This window comes from Cydia amplana, chromosome 3, assembly GCF_948474715.1.
Source record: "Cydia amplana chromosome 3, ilCydAmpl1.1, whole genome shotgun sequence".
Taxonomy (NCBI): Eukaryota; Metazoa; Arthropoda; class Insecta; order Lepidoptera; family Tortricidae; genus Cydia; species Cydia amplana.
Genome location: NC_086071.1, coordinates 6487406 through 6513693, shown reverse-complemented (window position 1 = coordinate 6513693; position 26288 = coordinate 6487406). Strand labels below are relative to the sequence as shown.

General features: G+C 36.2%; 1 protein-coding gene and 1 non-coding gene across 2 annotated transcripts; one reads left to right on the top strand and one right to left on the bottom strand.

Annotated features, from left to right (window-relative positions):
- Positions 1-1660: 1660 nt before the first annotated feature.
- LOC134662450 (proton channel OtopLc-like) lies at positions 1661-25107 on the bottom strand. Its single transcript, XM_063518679.1, is given in 15 exon segments — positions 1661-2003; positions 2901-3150; positions 6620-6775; positions 7639-7738; positions 8070-8269; positions 8808-8935; positions 10420-10616; positions 11098-11239; positions 11577-11779; positions 13788-13876; positions 14497-14650; positions 17229-17294; positions 17639-17711; positions 22283-22453; positions 24696-25107. Coding segments are annotated over 15 exon segments (2409 nt in total). The 5' UTR covers positions 24855-25107; the 3' UTR covers positions 1661-1682.
- Trnat-cgu (transfer RNA threonine (anticodon CGU)) lies at positions 2490-2561 on the top strand. The gene has a single exon. It is a non-coding gene; the product is annotated as a tRNA-Thr (tRNA).
- Positions 25108-26288: the final 1181 nt, after the last annotated feature.

Here is a 26288-nt window from a genome sequence, read left to right as displayed (position 1 = left end):
TAATTGATTGTCCTAATGTAATGTTACGCATAAAACTCATTTTACAATTGTTATATGATGCTGAATATATTAATATTTCTGAAAAATTATAAAATAAACCTAACCTAACCTACCCTGTTCTACACAACCTATACAAGATATTTTCGAAAATTCTTTTTGTTTCAGCTGGAGAAAAATTATGCGAAAAGAGTTTTATGCGTAACATTACATTAGGATTAAACAATTATTATGCGACGAGATGTAAGACATACATTTGTAACGATTTTTTTTATACAAAAAATATACCTACAGCCAGGGCCGGATTAAGCATGTCGGGGCCCCTAGGCAGTGCAATGCTCGGGGCCCCCTTAGGCCCTTACAGTCAATTCTGTGTACATAATGTTAATTTTTCAGTTCAGGGAAGTAAGTTTGTGGTTTTAATTTCAACCTTCAGGTGTCGGTTGAGCCGATCCGAACATGCCAAGCGATGTCTTTTTCGCTGTTATTGCGTGGACATAAAGCTTTTTTCTATCAGTTTTTGCCGATTCCTTTTTGCGCCAAGTGTGGGGAGAGCCCTTTTTTTCTCAATAGGTAGTTAAATATTGTGCGAGGCTGAACAGCGATTGTCCGACCATAATACCATACGCCGAGCCACATGATTAAAATTAACGTAATAATAAAGATATTCCATAGGTTTAAATTACTATTGATTCACCAGTCAAGTTAGCATGTAGGTACAGGGTCAACCAGAAAAGTAGCAAAAAAACGCGAGCGCAGCGAGCGCGAAATTTTTTGTTAAAAAATTGTGAAAGCGTGTTAAAAAGGCCGGGCCGGGCCTAAAAATCCGAAGTTCCACAGTGAGCAGAGCTTTCATACGAGGTCAAAGCCGTGCTTCAGGATAAGCTCAGCTAGAGCACAGACGCCAACCAATGTCCATTGTATTAAAAAGCGAGGCCGCAGGCCGAGCTTGGCGCAGCGAGGCCAAAGGCTAAGCTGAAGAAGAGGAGATTTGGAAGACAAACCAAAAATGGAGGTAAAAAGTGAGGCTGAAGGTCGAGCTCAGCAATCTCCACATTACTTAACAAGCCCGAAGCGTACTTATAACCAGCGAGGTGAGCTTTCATGCGAGGCAAAAGGCCAAGCTTCTTAAATCAATGTTTATATTTGTTAAAAAACGACGCCGAAGGTCGAACTGTAAGAAAGCAGCGCTCTGACACGAACCAATCGTCAAATGTTACTCGACAATAATATGTGCAAGAGTTACTCAGAGATGAGGTATTAGGCCCTCGGGAGCCTGAAAATCGAGCTCGATATTACAGACTTTAAATCTATAAAATAACATAATTTACATAATCATCTAATGATTGTGTATCTGAGAAACTGATATTGGACATTAAGTAGGTATTAATTAGGTATAAATATTTAGGTACAATAAAAACAATATTTATGAATTTTGGCCATATGAAACAAATATTGTTTTTGGCGCGCGCGGGGCCGCCGGGGCCCCCTAGCCGAGGCGGGGCCCCCTATCCGAGGCGGGGCCCATAGGCAGTTGCCTACTCTGACTTAGGGTTAATCCGGCCCTACCTACAGCTTTGTCGAACGTGAATTAAGACGAAGTTTTAATTTACGTTTATGATAATACTCTCACTCACTCACTCTTTATTCAAATCATAACCGAGACAGAGAAAGAAGCATTTGTTCTAATGTTCTGAGCCCGGTTTGTAGGCGGAGTCCCACATGTCCACGAAGCAAACGCTCGAGTGGAACCGGTAGAACATGATGAGCGGCAGGCTGATGTGGCCGAGTATGGTCCACGTGACCTTCCCGTAGTACGCGTACCGCTCGTCGAGGCTCTCCGGGCTCTTGTAGGAGAAGGTGTTGAGGAGCCACATACCCACGTTGGCAATGATGAGGAACATGAGCAGCTCGCGGCCCGGCTTGCTGCGCCGCAGCTTGCGGCTGTTGCTGCAACGCCGCAGGCCGTCCACTAGTAACGCCGTTTGCAACACCACTTGGATCATCTTTAAAAAATAAATTAGTAAATATTCAAAATTTAAGTATGTATAATAAAACAATATTTGTGAAAAACGGCTTTGCGGTTATTGTGCTATTATCAGATTTACTATGGCCAAATCACATTCACTCATAAAAGATTACCTGTGATCGAGTGGTTTAAACATTCAGTCAATTAATTTATATCATGAATGTAATGGTTTTGCGTCATATTCAGATTATATGCTAATAAGCCATGGCAAAATTCACCATTTTCATCTAGTAGCAATAAATCATTTATTAATTATATGAAATTGGTTGTTAACTATACGCCGTCTTTACTCCTCGTGTTATCTTGAAGACGTTGTATTGTATAAGATAAATAAATAGCTTGATTGATGATGTTAGACTGGCGTCCGTGTATGTGTGTGTACGTGATGTATTTGTTTATAGTTCTTACTGCTACGGCCGAACGGCGCCGATCGTCTGATTTAATTTAGCAAAGCGACCTCATCGCCTCTTTAGCTCAGTGGTAGAGCACTGGTCTCGTAAACCAGGGGTCGTGAGTTCAATCCTCACAGGAGGCACATTTAGTTACTTGTTTTTATTTAAAAATATTTTTTAAACTACATTTAATACCTCATTGTTAATTTTTACTCGATAAACCGTAAATAAATATGTAATCATTATCTAATATTTTACCTTAAACATTGTTCCTTATACTTATTCTGTTTCTTTGCAAGCGCAAAGAAAAAATTGCCAATTAGTTAATATCGAGATAATTCTGATGAACTTCAACTTGGTAATGATTTTCATTTTACCGAATTTAATTATTACCAAATAAATTTGGACGACAACTTAATATAGATATAAAACAGAAATCATTATTTTGCAAGTTAAATAGAAGCTTGTAAAACACAACTCACCATAAGTATCAAATCGACAGTTTTCACAACGTTAAGTATCGTGATCGTAGCCACCAAAGACAGTACTGTCTCCAAAAAGAAGGCGGGTATGCAGATAAAGAGTAAAATGTCGTCAAGAAGGGAAATGGGATGTTCGTTGATGTCCAACTTCCTCGTCTGGAAGTAAGCAAATATGGCCGCGATGAACATTGCCGCGTGAAGTCCCAGTTTGGCGGAGTCGTTCATCAAGTATCCGATCTCCAAAAGTCCCCTGAAATATAAAACGCAAGCAACTCAAGGTATGTACAGTCAGCTGCAGAAATAACTGACCCCTCACTTGCCCTCTTGCATATAAATTTCTTTGCAGGGGCGTCAACTATTTCTGCAGCAGGCTGTACATACATTCTTACATATTAATAAATAACAAAAGTAATACTTATTAATTTAGCGAACATAATTTTTAGATAAATAGGACTTAATTGCGTATAGACTTGAAAATTACCTCAAACTTGTGGTGTCGGAGAAAGACTATTCTTAGCTAGTCTCAGTTGACACCAACGGTCAACTATTTATTCGAAAAATTAAGCTCCGTTTTAGTAAACAATATATGTAATACAAGTTGACACTAAATATATTTATTAAAATGTCTAGACTGGGGCAAGCCATTTAAATAGGCATAACTACAAGAGGCGGCCCAGGTCGTCGTGTCGCCAATCGATGCGAAGAAATCTGCGCACGATTACTATTTAAGATTACAAATTGAATATAATAAATACAGTGAAACCTGGATAAGTGAGACTTCAAGGGACGAGCAGATTTGTCTCACTTAAAGAGGTATTTCACTTACCCAGGCTCTAATATTTTTTAAGTCTGTTTAAATATTTCTTTGAATTTACTTTGAATGATTCTCCAAAGGATAGATTTTTTCAATTAAATTTGATACGGACTTCATTGCGTCTTAGAAATGTATTAAATGAAAATCTGTTTATTCGTGTTACTTATCAAAATTTCAGCTTTCGTTTCGATAGTTTTAACTACATAAAGTAACTAAATGAAACTTGAAGTCGTTTAGACACAATTAAGCAAATGCGGAATTTGTGTTTCTCACTTATCCAGGTCCCACTTAACCAGGTTTCACTGTAAATAATAATAGGACATTTTTTACACAAATTAACTAAGCCCCACAGTAAGCTCAAGAAGGCTTGTGTTGTGGGTACTCAGACAACGATAGATATAATATACAAATACTTAAATACATAGAAAACAACCATGACTCATGAACAAATATCTGTGCTCATCACACAAATAAATGCCCTTACTGGGATTCGAACCCAGGACCGCGGCTTCACAGGCAGGGTCACTACCCACTAGGCCAGACCGGTCGTCAAATATGGCTCTAGTGCTTGAACTGCAGCACAAGTGTTCCCTGTTCCCAGGGGCGTATTTACCCTAGGGCCAAGGGGGCCATGGCCCGGGGCGGCAGACCACGGGGGGGCGGCGAAGCCGCCCCCTCGCGGCTTTTTCTGGGCGCCTTTTATAATCAAACTTAGCTATATATTTTATCATATTTTAATTGACATTTAAATTAATAAACAAACGAACACTTCAAACTCCACCAATTGCTTAAAATATCTACCAACAAGTACCTAAATTAAGCAACATTTTCGTTCAAGAAGTATTAGTACGGCGTAACTAAAATAAAATGTTACGCGGCAGTCTAGTCCACGTCTAGTCTAGTCAAAAATTTTTGGACTTCAATTTCATTTCAATGAATTTAACCGCAAGTTGTTACAAGTCCATATTTTGTTGGTTTCCACGTTTTGATATTTTTACACAGTACGCAAACACGTAGTAAACGCCAGTACCAAATGTATGGGATAGCATTTTCTTAAATTTTGTATGGACATCAAAAACGCAGTAATCCACCTGAATATGACAAAAGATATGCGTAACAAAGTTTCAAACGTTGCGGTTTAGAAAATTTGGGTGAACAAAATGCTGTAACAGTATTTGTTTTCTTCTTGTAAGCAATTTAGAATGCATTAAATGTATTGCCAAAAATTTTACCACACCCTTAAAAATGACTTTAATGGCATCTTGTAAATTCTTGTAAAAAAAAAAGTTAATTGCACGACATTTCAAATGTATACTATAAAATGTGAAGATATTTCCGGGATTCATAAACGAAAATAAAACATCTATTATGATGATTTGAATTATTAAAATCAATATGAGCATTCTTAAGACCAAACAAAACACATAATCTTTGTTTAATATTCAAGAACATAATTAAATCTTATAATGTTATTGTAAAACCAACTAAAAAATAAGAAGTACATTTTGGAAAAGACATAACGTAATGGGAGATCAAAAGTTAACCAAAGTATATCAAAGTAGTTTGGTTAAAAAAGTGGTTTCTACATTTTCTTATAAAATAAAAGTCCACTTTAGACAAAACAAACTTTCACCAGATACCATAATAAGACCAAATTTTATTTAAGTACCATAAAATCGATACACACACCGTAAAATATTGCAATTTCACATGCTTACAATTTAAAATAAAATACTTTTCTTAAATAAGAACAATCACTTTAACCAAAATCCCCGTAATATTTTACTTAATTATAAACATGTCGACTCACTTTTCACCCCCCGAACCGCACTGAGCGACGGCGCAAACGTTGGAGTAATATCCGCCATAGCCGCGTTAAAACGAAATAAGGCGCAGGAGTTTAAACCTTACGCCCTACAACAGTGAAGTAATTATTAAGTGGTAGTTTTACTTGATCCTTGTAAACGTAGTTAAAATCATGTCTCTCAAATTTTAATAGTATGTGAATTTGTGTTAAACCACTACTCGACTAAACATTATTTCCCGCCAAATAGCGTAACTGCAAGACATTTACATTTATGAGCGGCAAACACGTAGTTAGTAACCTACATTTGCGTCAGAACAACGGAGGTTGTAAATGACAAAACTAGAAATTGTATGGAATTCAAAGTGCTGTAAATACAATGATTTAAATTATTGAGTTTTTTTGCTATTTACTGCGTGTTTGCAGAGTAAATTTAAGAAAAACGAGAAAATTTGTGTTCCTATTTTCCCCATTTTTCATCATATTGGCACGTGGTTTTGACCTATCGACGCAGAAAAAATTGGAGATTCCAAAAATGCAATAAACATTTTTTGACCTTGTGTGGGTTACTACGTGTTTGCTTTTCGGCGTCGATATGTAGAAATTGCATTGCGCATTTTTCTTTGCACCGCAGTGACTAATTGCAGTGCAGAACGATCATTTTCTGTACTCAAAAGAATAAAAAATTATCTACGTTCCACTATCAGCGAAGAGCGCCTGAATAGTTTAACTCTTCTTAATATAGAAGCTGAGCTGACAAACGTTTTATTTAAATTACGACAGCGTCAATGATGATTTTGTCAACCAATTTGTACATAGGAAAACAATGTAAATGCCTATGTGAGTAAATGGTAAAAGTTTAGTTTTTTTTTTCACACCCCATAGGTACTTGTTGCAGGTTTATCTTCTTAAATAAAATACTTTATCGTCACTGATGAAGGGGGGCGGCAAATCAAAATGGCCCGGGGCGCCAAATTTGTAAATACGCCTCTGCCTGTTCCCTATTTATTGTTGTAAATTGTCAATGTCAAGTTTAAGTTTTCGATTTAGGCCACAAGATGGCAGATTTTCCAACAGGTTCTATATTCAAAAGAAACTAACTCGCCGCCGCTGCTGAAGACGAAACCGACGATGAGCATGCCCACCACGAAGACCATCAGCACCAGCCCTATGAACATGCCGCGGTTGGATGCGTGGCAGTCTGCATGGATCACGATGTTGCTTGTGAAGTCATTGTCCTCGTTTGCTGTGGGGATTCTGCAGAAAATAAATAGCTAAATAAGTCAAACAAAACTTAAGAGTCCGCAGTAGGGTTTGCATTCCGGATCCGAAATGTATGGAATTATCCGGATCTGGATCCGGATCCGCAGATATTCCCATACATTTAGGATCCGTCGTGCAAACCCTAGTCCGCAGCAAGCTCGGCCGAATTTCACCTTCCCATACAAACGGAGTTTCGTTCTCATTTTGAAACTACATGTTGGATTGTAATGAAACTTTGCACATGCTCCTACAATGACATGAAGTATATACTTTATATAGCTCCAGCTTTTAATACAAACGAAATAGAGCAACAACTATGACTATACTGAAGCTACATTAACTAATTACAGGCATATAATTATATACCTTATCCTATTGTAAGTACAAAGTTTCAGAGCAACCTAGCTAGTCGTTTTAAAATGAGAGTATGGAGAATCGAGCTTGCTGCGGACTGTTAACAGTTATAAACTAACACGTGCCATAAGGTAAAATCGGTGGCTTTTTCTGGTAAAATCGGTGACATTCAAGGACTTTCAACATCTGTTGTCAAAGAGTACGTTAGTTTAAGAGATTCTTTGCCAGTAAAATAAATAGTATCACTGAAAATCCACAACATTGCGATAGCCAAGTAGATATTTTCAGAAAAAAAAAATGAAATTATGTTTAATATCATCGACAACATTTGACGATTCTCACAGCATTGTATGGGGGTTGTAAGTCTTCTTTATTTATTAGACTCTGGTAATATTAAAGATCCATTAAATAATCCAGTAAGATGTGTAAACAGTGTGTAAAGTTTAACCCGTGTGTAAAGTTTATTTGAATTTAACAGGTGCCGTAGGTGGCGATATACTTACTGGCAAATGGTGTTGTGGTCGCCCAAGCTAGAAGAGCCGTCTCCGCTATCCTCGTTGTCGCATTTACCGATACTGCTCCAAATTATGTAGTATATGGCAACTGGAAAATTGTGAAAATAATTCCTTGAGTTAATAATGTACTTGGTTAAAAAAAGTGAAATAATTAGTGACTCTTATGCTGGGAGAACTAGGAGAACACAGTGTTTTACTTGGATATGTGACAAAAAACTTCAGTGTATAAATTTCATAAATTAGCTGTATCATTATCAAACTTGCAAGTCGATTTTAATCACTTCTTATAGTCGTATCGCTTTGAAACATTGAAGCATATATAATGTAAATATAATAACAGTACAATAGGCAATCTGGTACCAAGTACCTACAGCCGGCAATAACGTGTGTTTTTTTTTGTAGAAACTTATTTTACATACCTATTAGTATATTGAACTCGACACTGAACGGGTAAAGGTACGGCGAGAAGCTCTCAATCACTCCCATGACAGCGGTGGATCCTAAGCACTCTTCGTCGTACAGGCCGCTCACGTCAAACACTCTGCTTTGTTGGCTCGAAGCTGAAAATGTTACATGCCCTAATTTATAAATCGTTTTATGATTTTCTTCAACATTTCTTCTTCGTTATGCCGAAATTTAGATCTGTGCAGTATGTATTGAACTATAAATTTAAATTAGAATTCAATACCTAGGGATCCACGTTCCGCCGATATGAAAGGTTAATAAAAGAAATAAATATTAAATTAAATATTTTTGATTTAAGTACTTTCAATTCGCCCAAGACAGAATATAGTTTTTTTCATTCTTTGTTTATCTGATTCTTCCTAATTATTAAGAACATTAATGTTCTATATGTATAAGGGTATAAAATAAAGTTTAACTAAGAAACCTAGTCCTTTGCAAATGAATAGATAATCCTCAAAAACGGCTTAGTAATTTCGATGCTACCATGCATACAAACATACATACTTATATTTATAACGACACACACTGGTAAAAATCTTTACCATTTTTTATAACTTTTCAGCGTTGGGAGAAAAACCATAGCTAGGTACGTTTCAAAGGTTAAAAGTTTTACTATCTTTGTAACTCATATTTTATAAACACATGGAAGAATGCAATCACACTAACCTGAGGAATTAGTGGCGTTTTCATACGGCCCTCCAGGTCCATATTGTGAGTAGGCGTAGATAGTGAGTGCCACTAATGTCTCCCGGACGATTGTGCCGATCCAGAAGCAAAGACTGCTCCCAATTATGTGCATGAAGGCGTAGCTTGCTAAACCCTGTCAACCAACAAAGTTCATAAAACAACTTACATTCAGGCCGATAATCTAAGCAAAGACGAGTATGTTAGTCTTGTCTGAGTAACGAAAATTAACCCACTAATTTTACCCCGCCGCGCCGCGGGGTATCGCTAAGTAACAAACTTTAAATACCTATCCAAATGCACGATAACTAAATGACATCATTCAGCATCATTCAGATATCATTCTGATGCCAGTATTCGTTCGAATTTGGCCTCCGTAATAAGAATTGATTTGTGTAGGTAAGTAGGAAAAATCGGCCATGTGCGAGTCGGACTCGCGCACGAAGGGTTCCGTACCATTACGCAAAAATCGGCAAAAAATCACCTTTGTTAGATAGGAGCCCCACTTAAATATTCATTTTATTCTGTTTTTAGTATTTGTTGTTATAGCGGCAACAGAAATACATCATTTGTGAAAATTTCAACTGCCTATTAGCTGTATATGGGACACGGTTCATGAGATACAGCCTGGTAACAGACAGACGGACAGCGAATTCTTAGTAATAGGGTCCCGTTTTTACTCTTTGGGTACTGAACCCTAAAAAGTAGGTTTTAGTTTGCTTTGAGGTGAGGAATTCCTGAGGACTGAGGTGGCGGTAATCGCTTACCATAAGGTGATTCGTGTGCTCGTTTTGTTACTTACAAATTTCTGTTAATATTGATTTTATCCTTGGAGGGATAGTTTACATACAAACTCTTTTCCTATAATTCACACTGATTTACACACTATGTTAGTACTGAGTAGGTCAACTTTACACCCAACTGCAAAATTGCATGGCCATTTTATGAATGAATTAATTAATAATCCCTTTTGCAGCTCGATTATTATACATACGTATGGATATTTTATAATGCATTTGCGATGTAAATAACATCGTACATACTTGTATCATGAAAGCCTAGACTGTGCAAGGTTGGATTACGAGGTGAAAGTGCCGGGAAGGTCTGTCAGGGATCAATTAAACTGATCGTGAAGTTTTAGTTTATATTGCGTATAGTTATAGTTAAAATTATACCATGTCGGGTTTTCTGTACATATCGGGTCTCTACTAAAACAAGAAGCTTGGCAATGTCTACACAAAATCGCGTTCCTTCTATATACAGCGCCAACTATTGTACGGAGTTTGAGTCATTTTGACCAGAGTTATAAACGCCGAAGGAAATGGATGAAACTGTTGATCTGATTTCAATACTACGTATAATAACTCAACGTTCGTTTATTAGATGGCGCTGAGGTACCCAAACCCGACACCAGAGAGGCCTAAGCGTTGAGCAAATCGTCACTGCTGTATCTGACGGGAATCAAATGATAATCTATCACTGTATAAGATTTATCCTGTGCATAAGGGCGTCGCAACGCTAACTGGCGCGGACGCATGGATGCGATGGATTTTACGGTGCGCCCGCTGCGCTGCGTGCACCCGCGCCAGCTAGTGGACGCCCCGAGGTATAAATAAATACCTTATTTCTTAAAACGATGACGTTTGAGTACTTAAACACGAAGAAAAGCTGCTGGAAACAGTAGATAGGGCTGAATATGTCCTGTGCGATCTGCGAGTAGTTGACGCACTTGTCGTTGTTAACGTTGTCGTCGATTATGTAAGCCACCTGGTTGACGATCAGCAGCACAGAGTGGACTAAGTGGCCCATAGCGAAACCTATAAATTTAAAATTATTGTATTAATTATTAGGAAAGCGAAAGGCCACATCGGTGCATAACCCCTCTCTTCTTGCTTCCCACCAATTCTCGAATTGACAAACAGACATAAGGAAAATCCAGTGTATGATTGATGATAGTGATGATTTAGAAGAGATGATGCGGCGTATAAATTGCGTCTAGTTCTGTTGTGGTCGATGCATTAAATATAAATTAAATAAATAGGTAAATAAACCTATTATTGATAGGTATAAAATTGTCTTAATACCGCCAGGAATACTGTAATTAAAACCTTTCAGGTAGTGGTACACACCTTATATATATGAGCCTTAAGTTTGTATAGGTTACGTGCAACTCTACTCGTCACACGCTATATTAAATAATGCTTATTTTGACATCTTCAGTAGTTTTAAAAATTCTAGATCCTTGCTCTTATTTTATAAATCTATTGAACGTAAATTGCTTTGAGTTCTTTTTCTTACCAGCAGCGCCAAGTTTAAGATAGAAACTGCCGGAATGTCGGCCTTGACTGAAGCAATAAGCATGTTTTAAGGGAATGAGTAGTGGCGGCGGTTTGAATGCTTCGGAGCCGGGACTACCCGGCATACTTTGGCCAAATTCTTCCTGAAAAACACATTTCATAAATACATATACCTGATTACTCTATTGTACACCTTAATACGTAGGAAAAATTAAAACAATGAACTATATAGGTATGTATAGGGTTTGCAATCCGGATCCGAAATGTATGAAATTATCCGGATCTGGATCCGGATCCGCGGATACTCCCATACATTTCGGATCCATCGTGCAAACCCTAGGTATGTATACATTTAATGTGGAAGTGGAATGGCTATAAAGTTATAATTTCGAGACAGTACTTATAGCATTTATAATATATGCGTATGCATATTTTCATGTAGCGGACCAATAAATAGTAGCGAAGTGGAATCTTACTAACCTCTTGTTTCCTAAAATAATCCACAATCTTTTGCTCGTGCAGACCTTTCATTTTCTGATTATGCAAGGCAATACTCTTGTATCGGCCTATATCGATGAACAAATATAAGTGATAAATGAATCCTATGCAGGTCAGCGCCATTGTATAATACTAAAAAAAAAAACAAATGACATAATTTTAGATTTCAGATATAGATATTTAGTCTCATAATATAAAATTAAAATATGAATGATCCTAAACTAATCTACCTACACGATTTTATATTATGATCGTCAGTAGGTACTACATATAAATTACAGTATTTAATAGATCCAAAAATACAATTTAATAACATAATTTAGGTAGGTAGGTACATTACATTATGCAACATCTGTTACAAGCATGCCGTGTTTGCCTGTAATTGGTTGAATACCTACTCTAGCAATATTATTTTATAACTTGTTATTTATAAGTATTTTTTGTATTGCATCTGTTGGCGAACATAATAAAAAAAAAATCAAATAAATTAAAAATCAACTTAAGAATGTCTGAGTAAGTAAGTAATATGTCAAAATTTTTATCCATTTATGTCAAAACAAAAAATCGGGAATAACTAATTCGGGAATAAACACCTAATGATCGTTATGTTCTAAATAAATAAAATACTAGGTACAAATTATTAGAGATGCCCCGAATAGTGGTTTTGACCGAATACCGAATATTCGGCCCCTCCCTCGGCATAACATTTGTACATTTTGAGTCACATTTATGATGAAAACTGTTCGCCAATAAAGCACAACGTTTGCTAAGATTTAATTTTGGTTGCTCAGAACTAATGAATGTAGTCTGAGACAGTAAAATCGAACCTATGATAAAAATAAAATTATTAGTAACCACAACAAATGCTCAAAAAAACAGTGTTCATATTTAACAACTTTCCAAGAAAACATTTTAAACATTAAATATAGTGGTTTGTGGTTATTTTTATTGTATAATTTAGCTTTTTTGTAAGGTGTAAGAGATATTCGGTATTCGGCCGAATAGTAGGCAACATTCGGCCGAATAGCGAATATTCGGAAAAGTAACCGAATAGGCCGAATACCGAATAGTTGCCGAATATTCGTGGCATCTCTACAAATTATAATACAAAAAAGCGGCCAAGTGCGAATCGGACTCGCCCATGAAGGGTTCCGTATTTAGGCGATTTATGATGTATAAAAAAAAACTACTTACTAGATCTCGTTCAAACCAATTTTCGGTGGAAGTTTACATGGTAATGTACATCATATATTTTTTTTAGTATTATCATTCTCTTATTTTAGAAGTTACAGGGGGGGGACACACATTTTACCACTTTGAAAGTGTCTCTCGCGCAAACTATTCAGTTTAGAAAAAAATGATATTAGAAACCTCAATATCATTTTTGAAGACCTATCCATAGATACCCCACACGTATGGGTTTGATGAAAAAAAAATTTTTGAGTTTCAGTTCGAAGTATGGGGAACCCCAAAAATTTATTGTTTTTTTTCTATTTTTGTGTGAAAATCTTAATGCGGTTCACAGAATACATCTACTTACCAAGTTTTAACAGTATAGTTCTTATAGTTTCGGAGAAAAGTGGCTGTGACATACGGACGGACAGACAGACGGACAGACAGACAGACAGACATGACGAATCTATAAGGGTTCCGTTTTTTGCCATTTGGCTACGGAACCCTAAAAATATATGTATTAGCCTTCGCCTGCGATTCAACCAATCATCAGTATCATCCCCCTTTTGGATTGAATATTAAAAAAAAAATATTCCAATGTGGGTGAATAAAGTAAATAACAGATAAGACAGTTGTTACTGCACTGTAAAGTACCAGTGATAATTCTATTTATACCTACATAGCAGTTTAACGAGGTGGCGTGGAATTTCCAGATAAAAGTCATTGTCAGAAAGGCTTTTATACAACTTGCATTTAACGGCATTATAGGTCCCTTTTTGCTTCCTATTAATAAATATAGCTGGTCAACCAAATCTTGTCAGTAAAAAAAGGCGCGAAATTCAAATTTTCTATGGGACGATATCCCTTCGCGCCTACATTTTTCAAATTTGCCGCCTTTTTCTACTGTCAAGATCTGGTTGACCAAGTATACTTACATATAACAGCAATATTTATTACTTATATTAGTAAAGGATTATTTTATAGGCAGTTAACTTACCGTAGTCAGATTATCTACAAAACCGACGAATGGCTCCGCTAAGAAGACAATCAGCCCAAAGGTTACTAATAATATGGCGTAAATTGAGCTTAAAATGATATTCAAATATTCACTGAAAAAGAAAACAATATTTTAGACACATTAAAAATCTAAGGCAATATGAAATACTAACACAGAAATTTGGGGGTTAGAATAGAACCAATACTAGCAGATTAAAAAACATCGTTTTAGGGTTCCGTGGTCACAATGGCATAAACCTATTGAGCTCCGTATGTATGTTATGTCCGTATGTATGTATGACACAGCAATATATTCTCACTATTTCTTACTCAGTAATTGAAAAGTGTACTAAGTTAATAAAATTGGAACTGGAGGTGTGTTTTCTAAGCGGTTACTCAGATTTGTAAGTACCTAAAGTCAAAAAATAAGTTTAAGGATTTCACTCAATATCTGTAACAAAATGGAAAAAGAATATTTGGCCTAACATGAACGTTTGGTACATCATTTGATAAAACCTATAAAATAACTTAAGAAACATTTACTAACTCAACCACAATTTTTAGAAATAACTGGTCCAAAAGTCACTTTTGAACCAGGCATACAAAGAATATGATAAAATACTAAGTAACGCCAACATACGCCGCCTACATGTTACTTTAGTATGTAAAAATAAAAAAAAAACAAAGTAGCTGTAAATGTTACATAGTTAGCTAGGTAATATATCGGACTAACTTCGTAAGCCGCTTGTTATCTTCGGGCCTGGTCGGCGCCGGCGCGTGTGTCTCCACGGAGCGGATAGACAGCGCATCCATGGTGACGACGGAGCGCTTGCGCGGAGTCGCGCCGCCGCGCATGTCGTTTGCGGGCGCGTATAGCCGGTAGCTGTCTGAAATATAATTTTACTAGCGACACGCCCCGGCTTAGCACGGGTTGACAAATTATATATAAACCTTCCTCTTGAATCACTCTATCTATTTAAAAGAACCGCATCAAAATCCGTTGCGTAGTTTTAACGATCTAAACATTCATAGGGACAGACAGACAGCGGGAAGCGACTTTGGTTTATACTATGTAGTGATGCTTATTAGTAGTGATGCCACTTGATAATAAAGGGTTAGCCAACTAACTTGGAGTTATACAGGGTTACTTCATAAACGGTTAACTCCGAGTTAGTTATCTAACCCTGGAACGCGCAAATGGCCTTTGGCCAACGGAGAGCTAATCTTCGCGTTTACTGTAATATTTTAAGTGTGTTGTTAACTGTTAATTATTTGTCTTCCTTTATGTACTTAATACACATCACGTTGGATTACTCTGTAAGTGATATGTATAGTTGATTAAAAAATAATTTTTTTTTTCCCTATTGACACATTTGTTTGTTTGTACTTTTGCGGCATAACATAAGATAAGTTTCTCAACTTTATGGTCAGTTATCGTTATCATACGAATAAAATTCTGATAATGTTGTTTTTTTTTAATGAGGCTTTTAAAATACAAAGAAAAATTATAAAAAATATTATGTACTAATAGAATTCACAGAATCTCAAATTAGTAGACAATTTTATTTATTGGTAAACATTAGGCATTAAATTATGTATTTGAAATCATAACTTTGTACCAAAATATGATGCCTGGGATCGCTACGCTGTGATTGGTTGATATAATCTGGGGGCACGGCAGTGCCCCCGCCAAGTCGAGCGCGAAGCAAACACTGCCGTACTATCCTTTACTGGAACCATTTCGCCGCATTTTCAGGACCCTATTTGAGAACCTCTGGATAAGACCAGAACGCAGAAATGTTCGTCATCCAGTAAGCTATAATCACATACTTAAAATCCAAAATTTCAAGTCTGTAGGTCATTTAGTTCCGAAGTTAAGCGAAAGCAAAATTTCGCATTTATGACACTCATTCATTCACTCACTCATGATCATCAGAGTAGAACTAGTACTTCCCATAAACTCAGAGAGCTGAAATTTGGTATAGAGTTAGGGTTTAATGGCCACATAAAGGGAAAACCTAAAAATATTGCAATATCAGTCACGTTTTAAAGATCTAAGAACTGCATAAGTAAGTTTGTAATCCCATATAAATATATGATATAACAAAGTTACTGTTGCAGTTACAACAAATAGTAGGTAAAGTAAAGGTACACTACGATGTACGATGTGAGTATGAATGAAGATATGTTTAGTTATTATATGTGTATACATAGTATGGGTATGAGTACCCGAAAAGAAGGACTGCCTACAAAAAGATATGAGATCCCATCAAAAACATTACATGTAAAAAGGTGCAAGTCTCGCAACGCTTTTACTACAAAAAAGTTTTGAGATGTAATGTGAAACCAAGTCGGTTATTTTAATCGTTTCGGCGGCTTGGGACCACAAATGAAAATTACCACTTTTAGTATTGTCCACAAGTAAAATTGTCCAAAATCATCATGCCTACTTTTAACAATACCTAGTTCTATTAATACCCATCTTGAAAAAACACCAATTCTGAAAATGACCACATTTTAAAATGTATACTTTTTAAATTGAGCTGTTTCCAAAATTACCGTTTCTTTAAAAGATTACTTTTAGAAATGCCCAGTTGTAGAATGAACCACATCTGGCAGAAGCCATGCAACCACGGGAAGTACCCGATAGGTTTTGCGAGTTTCAAAATGTCTGAATTTTACAGCGAGCAGCAAGTAGCGATCAGCGAGTCTTTTCTTCGCGGGCGGGTGACTTCTCTTAGATAAAGTATTCGTGGACAGCCTGACCAGCCAGCAATTAGCGATTTATACATGCGTCTTTTTCATTCATGTGGTATCTACATATACTCGGACTCGTGCCTTACAGTATTGTACTCGTATTATTCCCATGCTCCAAACCGGATTCTACCGATAATACCCATAGCACCTCAGTGGGTACGTAAGGCTACGCTTTGAGCATTACCGGTGGGACTAGTAAATTAAATTTGTATGATAAAAAGAAAACGTGATCCCAACTGGTGATTCTCATGACAGACAAGACAACCCAACGCTTTGGAATAATAATTATCGACGAAGTCAAATCAATAATACTTCTGGTTTTTTTCAGAAGTGGTGATTATAAGAAGCATGTAATTTAGAAAAAAGCCATTTTAAGAAATAGTCATTATAAAAAAGCAGCCAATTAAAGAAATAGTCGTTTTACAAAGTGTGTGATGCTAGGATTGGGTAATATTAAATAGAGACATTCTACGTACAAGACATTTTGTAAAGTGGACATTTTGCGAAGCGGGAATTTTGAGTAGTGTACTTTACTAAAAGTGGTAATTTTCATTTGTGGTCCCAAGCCGCCGAAACGCACATTACCGTTTATCTCAAAACTTTTTTGTAGAAAAAGCGTTGCGAGACTTGCACCTTTTTACATGTAATGTTTTTGATGGGATAATGGTTTAATGTAATCATTTTACTATCACGTCTACTGTTACTTACTTAGTGACTTCATGTCGCCATTGCTTTTGTAAGTGCCGTTGTATGGAAGTGGACTGTGTCGATCACCTGAAAAAAGTTTTCTTTAAACATTAAAATTGTTACGAATAGGTAGGTAGGTACTATTATTACCGTCTCCACCTTCTCTAATGTATTGGACGCGTCATAATTACAACCAATTAAGAGTTACTGGTAAATCTACCAAGATTTTTACCATCATCATCAGTCGACTTTACATAGTACCAAATTATTGTTTTGCCATCTGGATTACATATACTTATAAAAGTCCGTTTACTTCGGCGATTGAAAACTATGTAATTTCGAACATTGTTAGCCCGAAAGAAAAAGACAAAATATATACGTAGATATACCGAAGTGGCTCAGTGTGAAATACGTGTCCGTGGACAACTTACCAACTGGCGTATTGGAGCCGGAGTCGTCATTCCTTCCCGGAATTATGATTTTTGGGGGTCTCTCAATAGATTCCTGGAACACATGAGCAATGAAGAAGATTACTTATTTTATATACCTACTTATGGCGTTCTTCATAAACGCCTGTCAAGTTACCTTAAGCCGTTGATAATCGTCTGAGTTTAATCCGTCATTTTAACTTTTGTGTTTCTTAGATAGGGACAAAACTTAACAGAGGTTTGCTTTATGAATAAGGGGGGGTTACTTTTCTAATTCTACCTACCTATTGTAAAAACTATGCTTTCCCGGGACGCAAGTTCCTATCTCCATGCCAAATTGATCTTGGTCTCCGAGGGTTAATCGTGGAGAGGTAAGTAACCAACAGAAAGCGGTATATTTAATATTAGTAGGTATTTATACAGACACGCATACCTTTACCTAGCAGTGGGACACTTTGTAGGCATACTATGTAGTACGATTTTTGCACATATACCTATGTGACATGGAAATGAAGTATGATAATATAATTCAATATCAGTAAGTGAGCAACATTTTGAAGTAAAATTAGGGAATTTTCATACCAAAGTTTCTGTATATGGTTCCGTGTGTCGAAATCCAAATTGCATATAAATTCATATGTGCGCGGAGCCGCTAAAAAGTGCATTGAGCGCGAACGTCGAAAGCCGTGCAAAATCGCATTAATAACTTCATTAGTCGCTTGTTTCTCTCGATCGACACTACCTGTATTTCACTATATAATCCTATTACGGTATTCCACCGTGGAATTTCCACGTTTTTCGAAAACGAAATTGTGATGGTAGTTTCCACTACGTATGTAGTAGGTACTTTAAGAATAGGCATTTTAAAACGTAGCAGATAGGTATTAAAGATTTTCTATGTTTTTATGTTCCGGTATCTGAGTTACATATCTGAATCTGACTATTATAATTTTAATTATAATATCAGTTGCCTACTTTTTGTGTTTTTTGAATGTGAGTAAACGTAACGTATGTATTATGTAACTAAGCATAGTTGTCGATATTTGTCTTGATGAGTGGTAAATTACTGGAGAAAAAAGTAAATTCGGCGAAAAACACCTGTTATACACTAAAAACAAAAATCTTTTTCTTGGGTAGGAACTAACAGACGTAGAATGGACCATTACTAGGAAAAGCGACACAGTCAATAATACTGACAATTCTGCTTCAACCAGCAGAATTATAGGAGAGGGCAATATGATCTGAACAAAGTTTTTTAAAAAGATTTTTGAAGTGAAAACTTCTTTAGTGGCGCTGTGCACTTTTTGAGGTGGGGAAAAAATGTTAAACTCGAGACAGCGTAAGGCGTAAGGCGTAAGGCGTAACCCTCTCTTTCTACCGCGCGGCGAAAATGTATGCCTGAGCCTGCTGTTTCGTTTATATTCACCAAAGAACTTTAGTCATAAGTCATAACGTATCATAATCAGGTCAATTATTTAAAACTGGGCTTTTATATTAAGCAATAAAGCTCAATGTTCTAATCTGGTACGGGCTGAAATACGAGGATCTCACAGTTACATTATATATACTATAACTTTATATCACTCCAATATAATTCAATAAAGCTACATCTTGATGAAATCGCTAATAAAAGTGAACTCTAGTAGTGGTGAATAAAACTCAAAATATCATGACCAAATATATTTAGATGAGAGCTCTGCAAGGTAACTTTACAATTTCTATTCGAATTATAAACAATTAACGCTAAAGCTCACTGGCCAGCAATTTTGGAACTAAAGTTTTTCAATAGAAAGGAGGATGGGTCAATTATACATAGTGCTGCAGACATTTTGGACTAGTCATTGAGTTTTTACTTCTATCAGCATTCTCGGAGTGCAACCCGTTATTTTTTCTTTTTTATAATACTTGCATTAAAATTTCCATCGAATGTTATTATTATTATTATACAAACGAAATAAATTATATTGAAAATTGCTATTATTGGTTCCATTAATAATATATAATTTTTGTTTTTCACTAGACGAAGTCCGCTGCATCGAGGCTCATACAAACAAAAATGGCATATTGAAATGTTCCCATTATGTGACGTGGTGAGTTATAAGGGAACACAAAATAAAGAGATTGAAATTTCATTAGCCGAGGCGTTGGGGCGGCACGGTGAGTTCGCAGTGGGTATTTACAGCGAGGTAAGGGGGTCGACGTGGGGCGAGGGTGGCTTGCAGGCGGCTGGACTCAAAAGGTTCACACTTGGTTGCGCTGGAGTTGACCCGCCTTGCAAACACGGCCCGCTCGCTCGCCGCTCACCGCTCGTTCATATGGAACTGTACCTTTTCACATTCCCTTACATTACATTTTTGCTAATAATAATAGACTTCATTAAATTAATGTAAATGTTTGAAAAGGATACTGTAATGATTACATTGCACTTCCGAACAGGATTAAAATTTATACAAAGAAAAATCATAATATTTTGTAATTCAACTCGATTAAACACATACAATGACACTGCTTATAGATTGAAGTGTGACATGAAAATTGCTGGTCGGAACCATTTTTCCTTCTGCCTAAGCCTATATGGAATGGATTATACTTAATTGCTTTGCTATTTGCCTAGTTGAATGACAAATTATTATACATGCACATAAAAATATAGGCTATAGTGTAAATCACTACATAGTACAAAACAAAGTCGCTTCCCGCTGTCTGTCTGTCCTTGTGTATGCTGAGATCTTTAAAACTACGCAACGTATTTTGATACGGTTTTTTTTAAATAGATAGTGATTCAAGAGGAAGGTTTATGTATTATTTGCCGGGGCGGGTCGCTAGTACTTGAAATAAAATAAATATGTAAAATTTTCTTCGTATCTATCGTATTAAGTACAATCGAAAATCATATCATGTCATCCGATGAGAAATTATGTTCTGATTGCGTCTTGCTTGAGATATAAGCGTTAGCGCTATAATACTTCCATATATTTTGTTTCTGTAATTAACCATGTACTATTTTAAAAACGTTTTAGGTTAGAAAAATTGTATAAGTGGTACTAAATAGTTTTTCTATTATAGCCTAATAAAGATAAACTGAAATAGATGTCATATATTAAAGAAAAAGTGACGAAGCCCTGCAGGGGTGAAGGCCGGATTCGAACCGGCGTCTTTAGCAATCCGGGCTAACGCCTTGAACCCCTAGGCCACTCCGCTACGGTGGAACCGGCCCCCATTTCTAGGACTAGGCGTCTTTGAGCAACTCTAAGGGCAAGCAATATGCCCTTGCATTTCCTATACGAATTTCTTACGGAATTACGATATAGCGAGAGAGACTGGTGCTAAAGACGCCGGTTCGAACCGGCCTTCACCACTGGAGGGCTTCGTCACTTTTTCTGTAATATATGACATCTATTTCAGTTTATAATATATAATATATAGTAGTGTGACTACTTAAAAAAACACAAATCAAAATATTTAATAAAATAATTTGATTTGTTCCCAAAGTTGTCTAATAAGACATTTTAACACATTAGTCAAATCAAAACAGATTCCACTGAAAGTTTCCAATTTTGCTCTGAGAGTACAAAATGCGATTTGTATACAGGTATAAATCATTCTTGGCGATGAAAAGACGTATTTATCAGTTAATGACAACACGTAGTTAATCGTAATTAATTAGGTTGTTATCTGTGATGAATGCTCGGATAATTTGTCATTAATGACATTATGTCTCCCTCATTGAATAGTCTGTTAATTTAATAATTATTGATATTCAATAACATTATTATGCTTTACGTTAAATGATGTAATCAGTCTCAATCCAAAAGATATGTTTCACGTAATAGATATTACCAGAATTATTAAAGTAATAAATAACAATATTTCACGCGACATAATTATGATTCGGTGAATTGTTAAAAATATGAACTTTATTTAAATAAAAAATATATATTATTAATTATATTAATAACAAATAGTACTGGAGAACAAAAAACATGATGTGACCTAATGTGGTTTGACGAAGTTCCATATACTTATATACCCGTAAATACCGTACAATCACCTGAAATATTATGTTACACAACGAAGGCCGTAAAAATACTCGTATCTGATCTGAAACGATCTTATTATTTGTAGTTGCTTAAGACCGCAGGTCACATATTTTTGCGGCCTTCGAAGAATAACATAACTGCATATTAGCATAAAGGCCGATTAATGTTAGTTAGCTGCCATATGTAATCTATCAGATGAGTGAATGTTTACCACATTTCAGTCGTTTAGCCTGTTTAATTGACATTTAAAATTGACAATCAATGAGCGTTATTGACACGCCCTCTATTCGATAAAATTAGGATTGATTGATTAGTATGATATACTCGTAATATTATCGTTTTATTTTATGTGATGCTAAATCAATATTTTTTTACACAATGAGATGGTACAAAAGGCAAAAAGTAATTCACGATCTGTCACATGTTCCTATTAAGCAAGATAATGTCACAGAATAAGTAACATTTTCTACACTAAAATGTTCAGTGTATATTTCCCTCTATCTGCCGTCTACGATAGCCATGATCACATTTAGTTTATTTTAGTGATATTTATTTTAGGAAGTTTATGTGTTTATGTTACTTATATTATGATGATGCCGTTACTCACATTTCTTTCGATGTTAGCTGCGTAGTTGACGCTGCGCTGCGGGCGGCGGCGCGCTGCGCGGGCGGCGCTGGCCGTCAGGAAATTCCCCGACACCGGGCCCGGCTGGGACACAGTGCGCCGCCGCCGGGAGGTTTCTTCCCCCGAAGACCCATTTACTGATGTATTTACAACCTAAAAAAGCGAATTGTATATATTGAATTGTATACCTTTATGCTTATGACTTTTTAGGAAATATGTGACTTAAGTAGCAGGATTTTTTATTTTTAAAGTCATCACCACCTTTTTACTTTGCTTAAGTAGATAGGATTTTAGTCTTATATTGTACTACAAATGTATTTGCATCCTGTATTATGAGTTTGAATTCGAATACATAATCAAACGCAATCAAAACAAATCATGTAACGTAGAAAAAAAGCCGTATTTACTGAATGTTCAAGACCGATTCACTTTTTTGCTTAGCATGCATGAGTTTGACAGTCCTGTAGGAATTCGAGCCTTGGTCGGTAGTCATTAAAATGTTAATATTAGCGTAGCTCACAAATGCTTAAACAAAAGTTTCATCCTTGTAGAAAATCCGCTCGTTTAGGTTTTTTCTCTGAAGAGGTGTACTTTTTTCATAAGGTGTGTAGTATTTGAACAAGTTTTAATGTTGCCCTAGAGCGCACATTTTCATTGAGTAGATAAGCAATTTAACAATCAAACAATCTTTGTTTTACAAAAGAAAGTACTATGCTTAATACTACGCTTTTTGTTCATCATGCTAGAGGCGGACTAAAACAAAACAAAACGCGCCCCTCCACTTCAATTCTCGTAAAATTCAAAATAAATTTCTTGTTAATAAAATACAAGATTTAATAGTTGACTGTACCCTTATGTTTCTTACAAGAGTCATCTATTACTCATCGATACAATGCACAGTGTTCCTATGGCCACCTCCGGTCTCCAACATCAGAGCAGCTGGATGTCATAGTAGTAATGCATTGTCAGTTGTCACGTCTTTTATAAATAAGTATAGGAACCAACTCTGCTTTAGCACAATCGGATACCTTACCAAAAGGTACTCGAAAAATGATTTGAGCGTTTTCCAAAAAAAGTGTACATTTCATTCATGTCTTCAAAATATTGACTTCTTGGGCTCATTTTACTCAGAATCATTTGTACATTCACGCCTCATACATAAAAAAATGTGTCCAAAAATTTCCTTTCCTGATCGTCACATTCTGTATGAAATTTTTTTTATTTGTATGAACGTGACGCACTGGAAAAAAAAATTTTCATACAAAATTTTGGGACACATTTTTTTATGTATGAGGCGTGAATGTACAAATGATTCTGAGTAAAATGAGCCCAAGAAGTCAATATTTTGAAGACATGAATGAAATGTACACTTTTTTTGGAAAACGCTCATTTGCAAATTAAGAAGACAACTTACAAATGTCCAGCAGTGGATTTCTGATATCAAAATTTAATTTTAAATATAAAGTATAAGTATAATTAAAACAAAACTGTTTATTTTATAAAAAGAACTTGAATACGTATTTGAGTTTTTGAAAATCACATTTTCTAAATGTCGAACTTTGCCATGTACGCATTCCTCCAACCTTTTTCACATATATTCCGTAATTAATGCAAAACTTATGCCTTGCTTGCGGTACAAAGTGAAAAGCCATTGGTTACGATACGCCTTAATAGCATAATTCTGCTGGGCTGGCCAGCGATCCATTGTCACTAGTCAATTCGCAACACTCACGAAACTAAAACACCCCGCTCTGGGATCGCACTTCGCGTTAGAATATTATTTGAATTTGAAATCTAAAATCTGCCGCAGGACACCCTGTAAGTAAAATCAAGCCCTGGATTTAAAGCCCCATGGTCAGAGACACCATGTATGTAATTACTTGAACATAGATAATGCGTTTATTTCTTTTCCACAATACACACAGGAAATCTTATTCTTAACATCTTATTATGTACCTAATTTATGTTCATGACTATGCAATAAATGAAATAAGAAATACAAATAGGTAATAAAATGACAACAAAAAACAGATGATACAAAATCTAAAAAGAGAAACACAAATTTTTACAAAATTGTAATAGAAATAACCGTTCCATACCAGTTTCCATACATACAAAAATGCTGTGTGCGTCTCAGCAAAACAAAAGGGTTCTGGCTCAGTATTACGCTTCACCCTATGGAAGAGGCACTGATATTCTGCCAGGACCGGATCACGTCATCCAAGATACAGTGCAAAGGATGAAATATTCAAAGTTAGTAAGTACTTACCCAAATACGTTGTTTATAAAACTAGTGACATATACCACTCAGAGTGTGTACCTACCTACAATTTACATGCTTAGTTATGATGTTGAAGTGTCACATACACACAAATAAAAATATATAGGTACACACCCCCGGATCTCTGTCAGCTTCCACGTCATAATCAGGTTCATCTTCTGGTTCCTCATAATGCTGCAAAGAAGTCTCCGAATGAAACTTCTTGTCTCCCATTCGCTTCCTATTCACTATTTCATCTAAAAGGTCTTTTCTAATATTGCCCGTATCAGTCATATTTGAACCACTTTGAAATTAATGAAATCACTTCACGTTTTAAAAATAATCTTCTTCTTTGCAAATAATTCAATAATCTGTCGTATCTATTACTTACGCACGGACGATTATAGACTACCTTCCTTGATCGAGTGAGTCCTGCAATTTAGATTGCGAATGAATTAATAAAAATATTCCGATTGTTATCTTTTATCAATCCGAAACGTAGCAATCTACACATGGTTTAATTGTTATGAAGTTCATTGAATCGTTTCCTTGTCTGCCGGCCTAGCCAAGCTGACAATCGCTATCGCTTCGACAACGAAACGCTTTGTGCCTCTCTATCACTCTTTCATATTAGTGCAACAGTGACAGTTGCGTTTCGATCGCTACGGAGCGTAAGCGATTGGCACGTTGGCTACGCGGCCTGGTTGTTTCCTTTTGTATATTGCGTTCTTAGACTACGCTGCTAACGCACGGTTAGTAAAAAAAACCGGCCAAGTGCGAGTCGGACTCGCGCACGGAGGGTTCCGCACCATCAACAAAAAATAGAGCAAAACAAGCAAACAAACGGTCACCTGTCCAAGTACTGACCCCGCCCGACGTTGCTTAACTTCGGTCAAAAATCACGTTTGTTGTATGGGAGCCCCACTTAAATCTTTATTTTATTCTGTTTTTAGTATTTGTTGTTATAGCGGCAACAGAAATACATCATCTGTGAAAATTTCAACTGTCTAGCTATCACGGTTCGTGAGATACAGCCTGATGACAGACGGACGGACGGACGGACAGCGGAGTCTTAGTAATAGGGTCCCGTTTTTACCCTTTGGGTACGGAACCCTAAAAATGGCCTTTGTGGGCACAGGCTTGGACTATGACGTACTCAAACTTTTGTTATGTTTGTAAAGAAAGGCGGTTTCGCGCGTTCATGCTATTTCCTCTTAATTCGCAATTTAAAATAGACCGTAGACCGAATTTTTATAATTTATTACTTTAAATATTTCGTTGAAATACCCGAATTTCATTCGACGTCCTGACGCTCATGATGTACCTATTGCATTCAATTCCCATTTCCCGCTGCTCCAACACTGTATTAGCAACTGTTGCAGTCGCAATTCAAATATGTATAACCTTAATAAGGAATTTTTATCTGCATAATAAAAACAAAAAGATTTTTATTAGGATGCTACATATTTATTATAAATACAAACTTAGTACTAGATGGTATCTTATCTACAAAATAATTAAATGCCACCAACTTTGATACAGTATAATTAATATAATTATCAAATTGCGATTAGAACGGGATTAAGCAGATTTGTATTTTTTTCAAAGTACATTATCAATGGTAAAGTAAGGTCAATGTGGCTAATTCCGTCATAGGGACTATTTCGTCCACGAGCGTACATTTATTTTACTTCCATTATTTGAAAACCATCTGCTTTTGATTGCTGA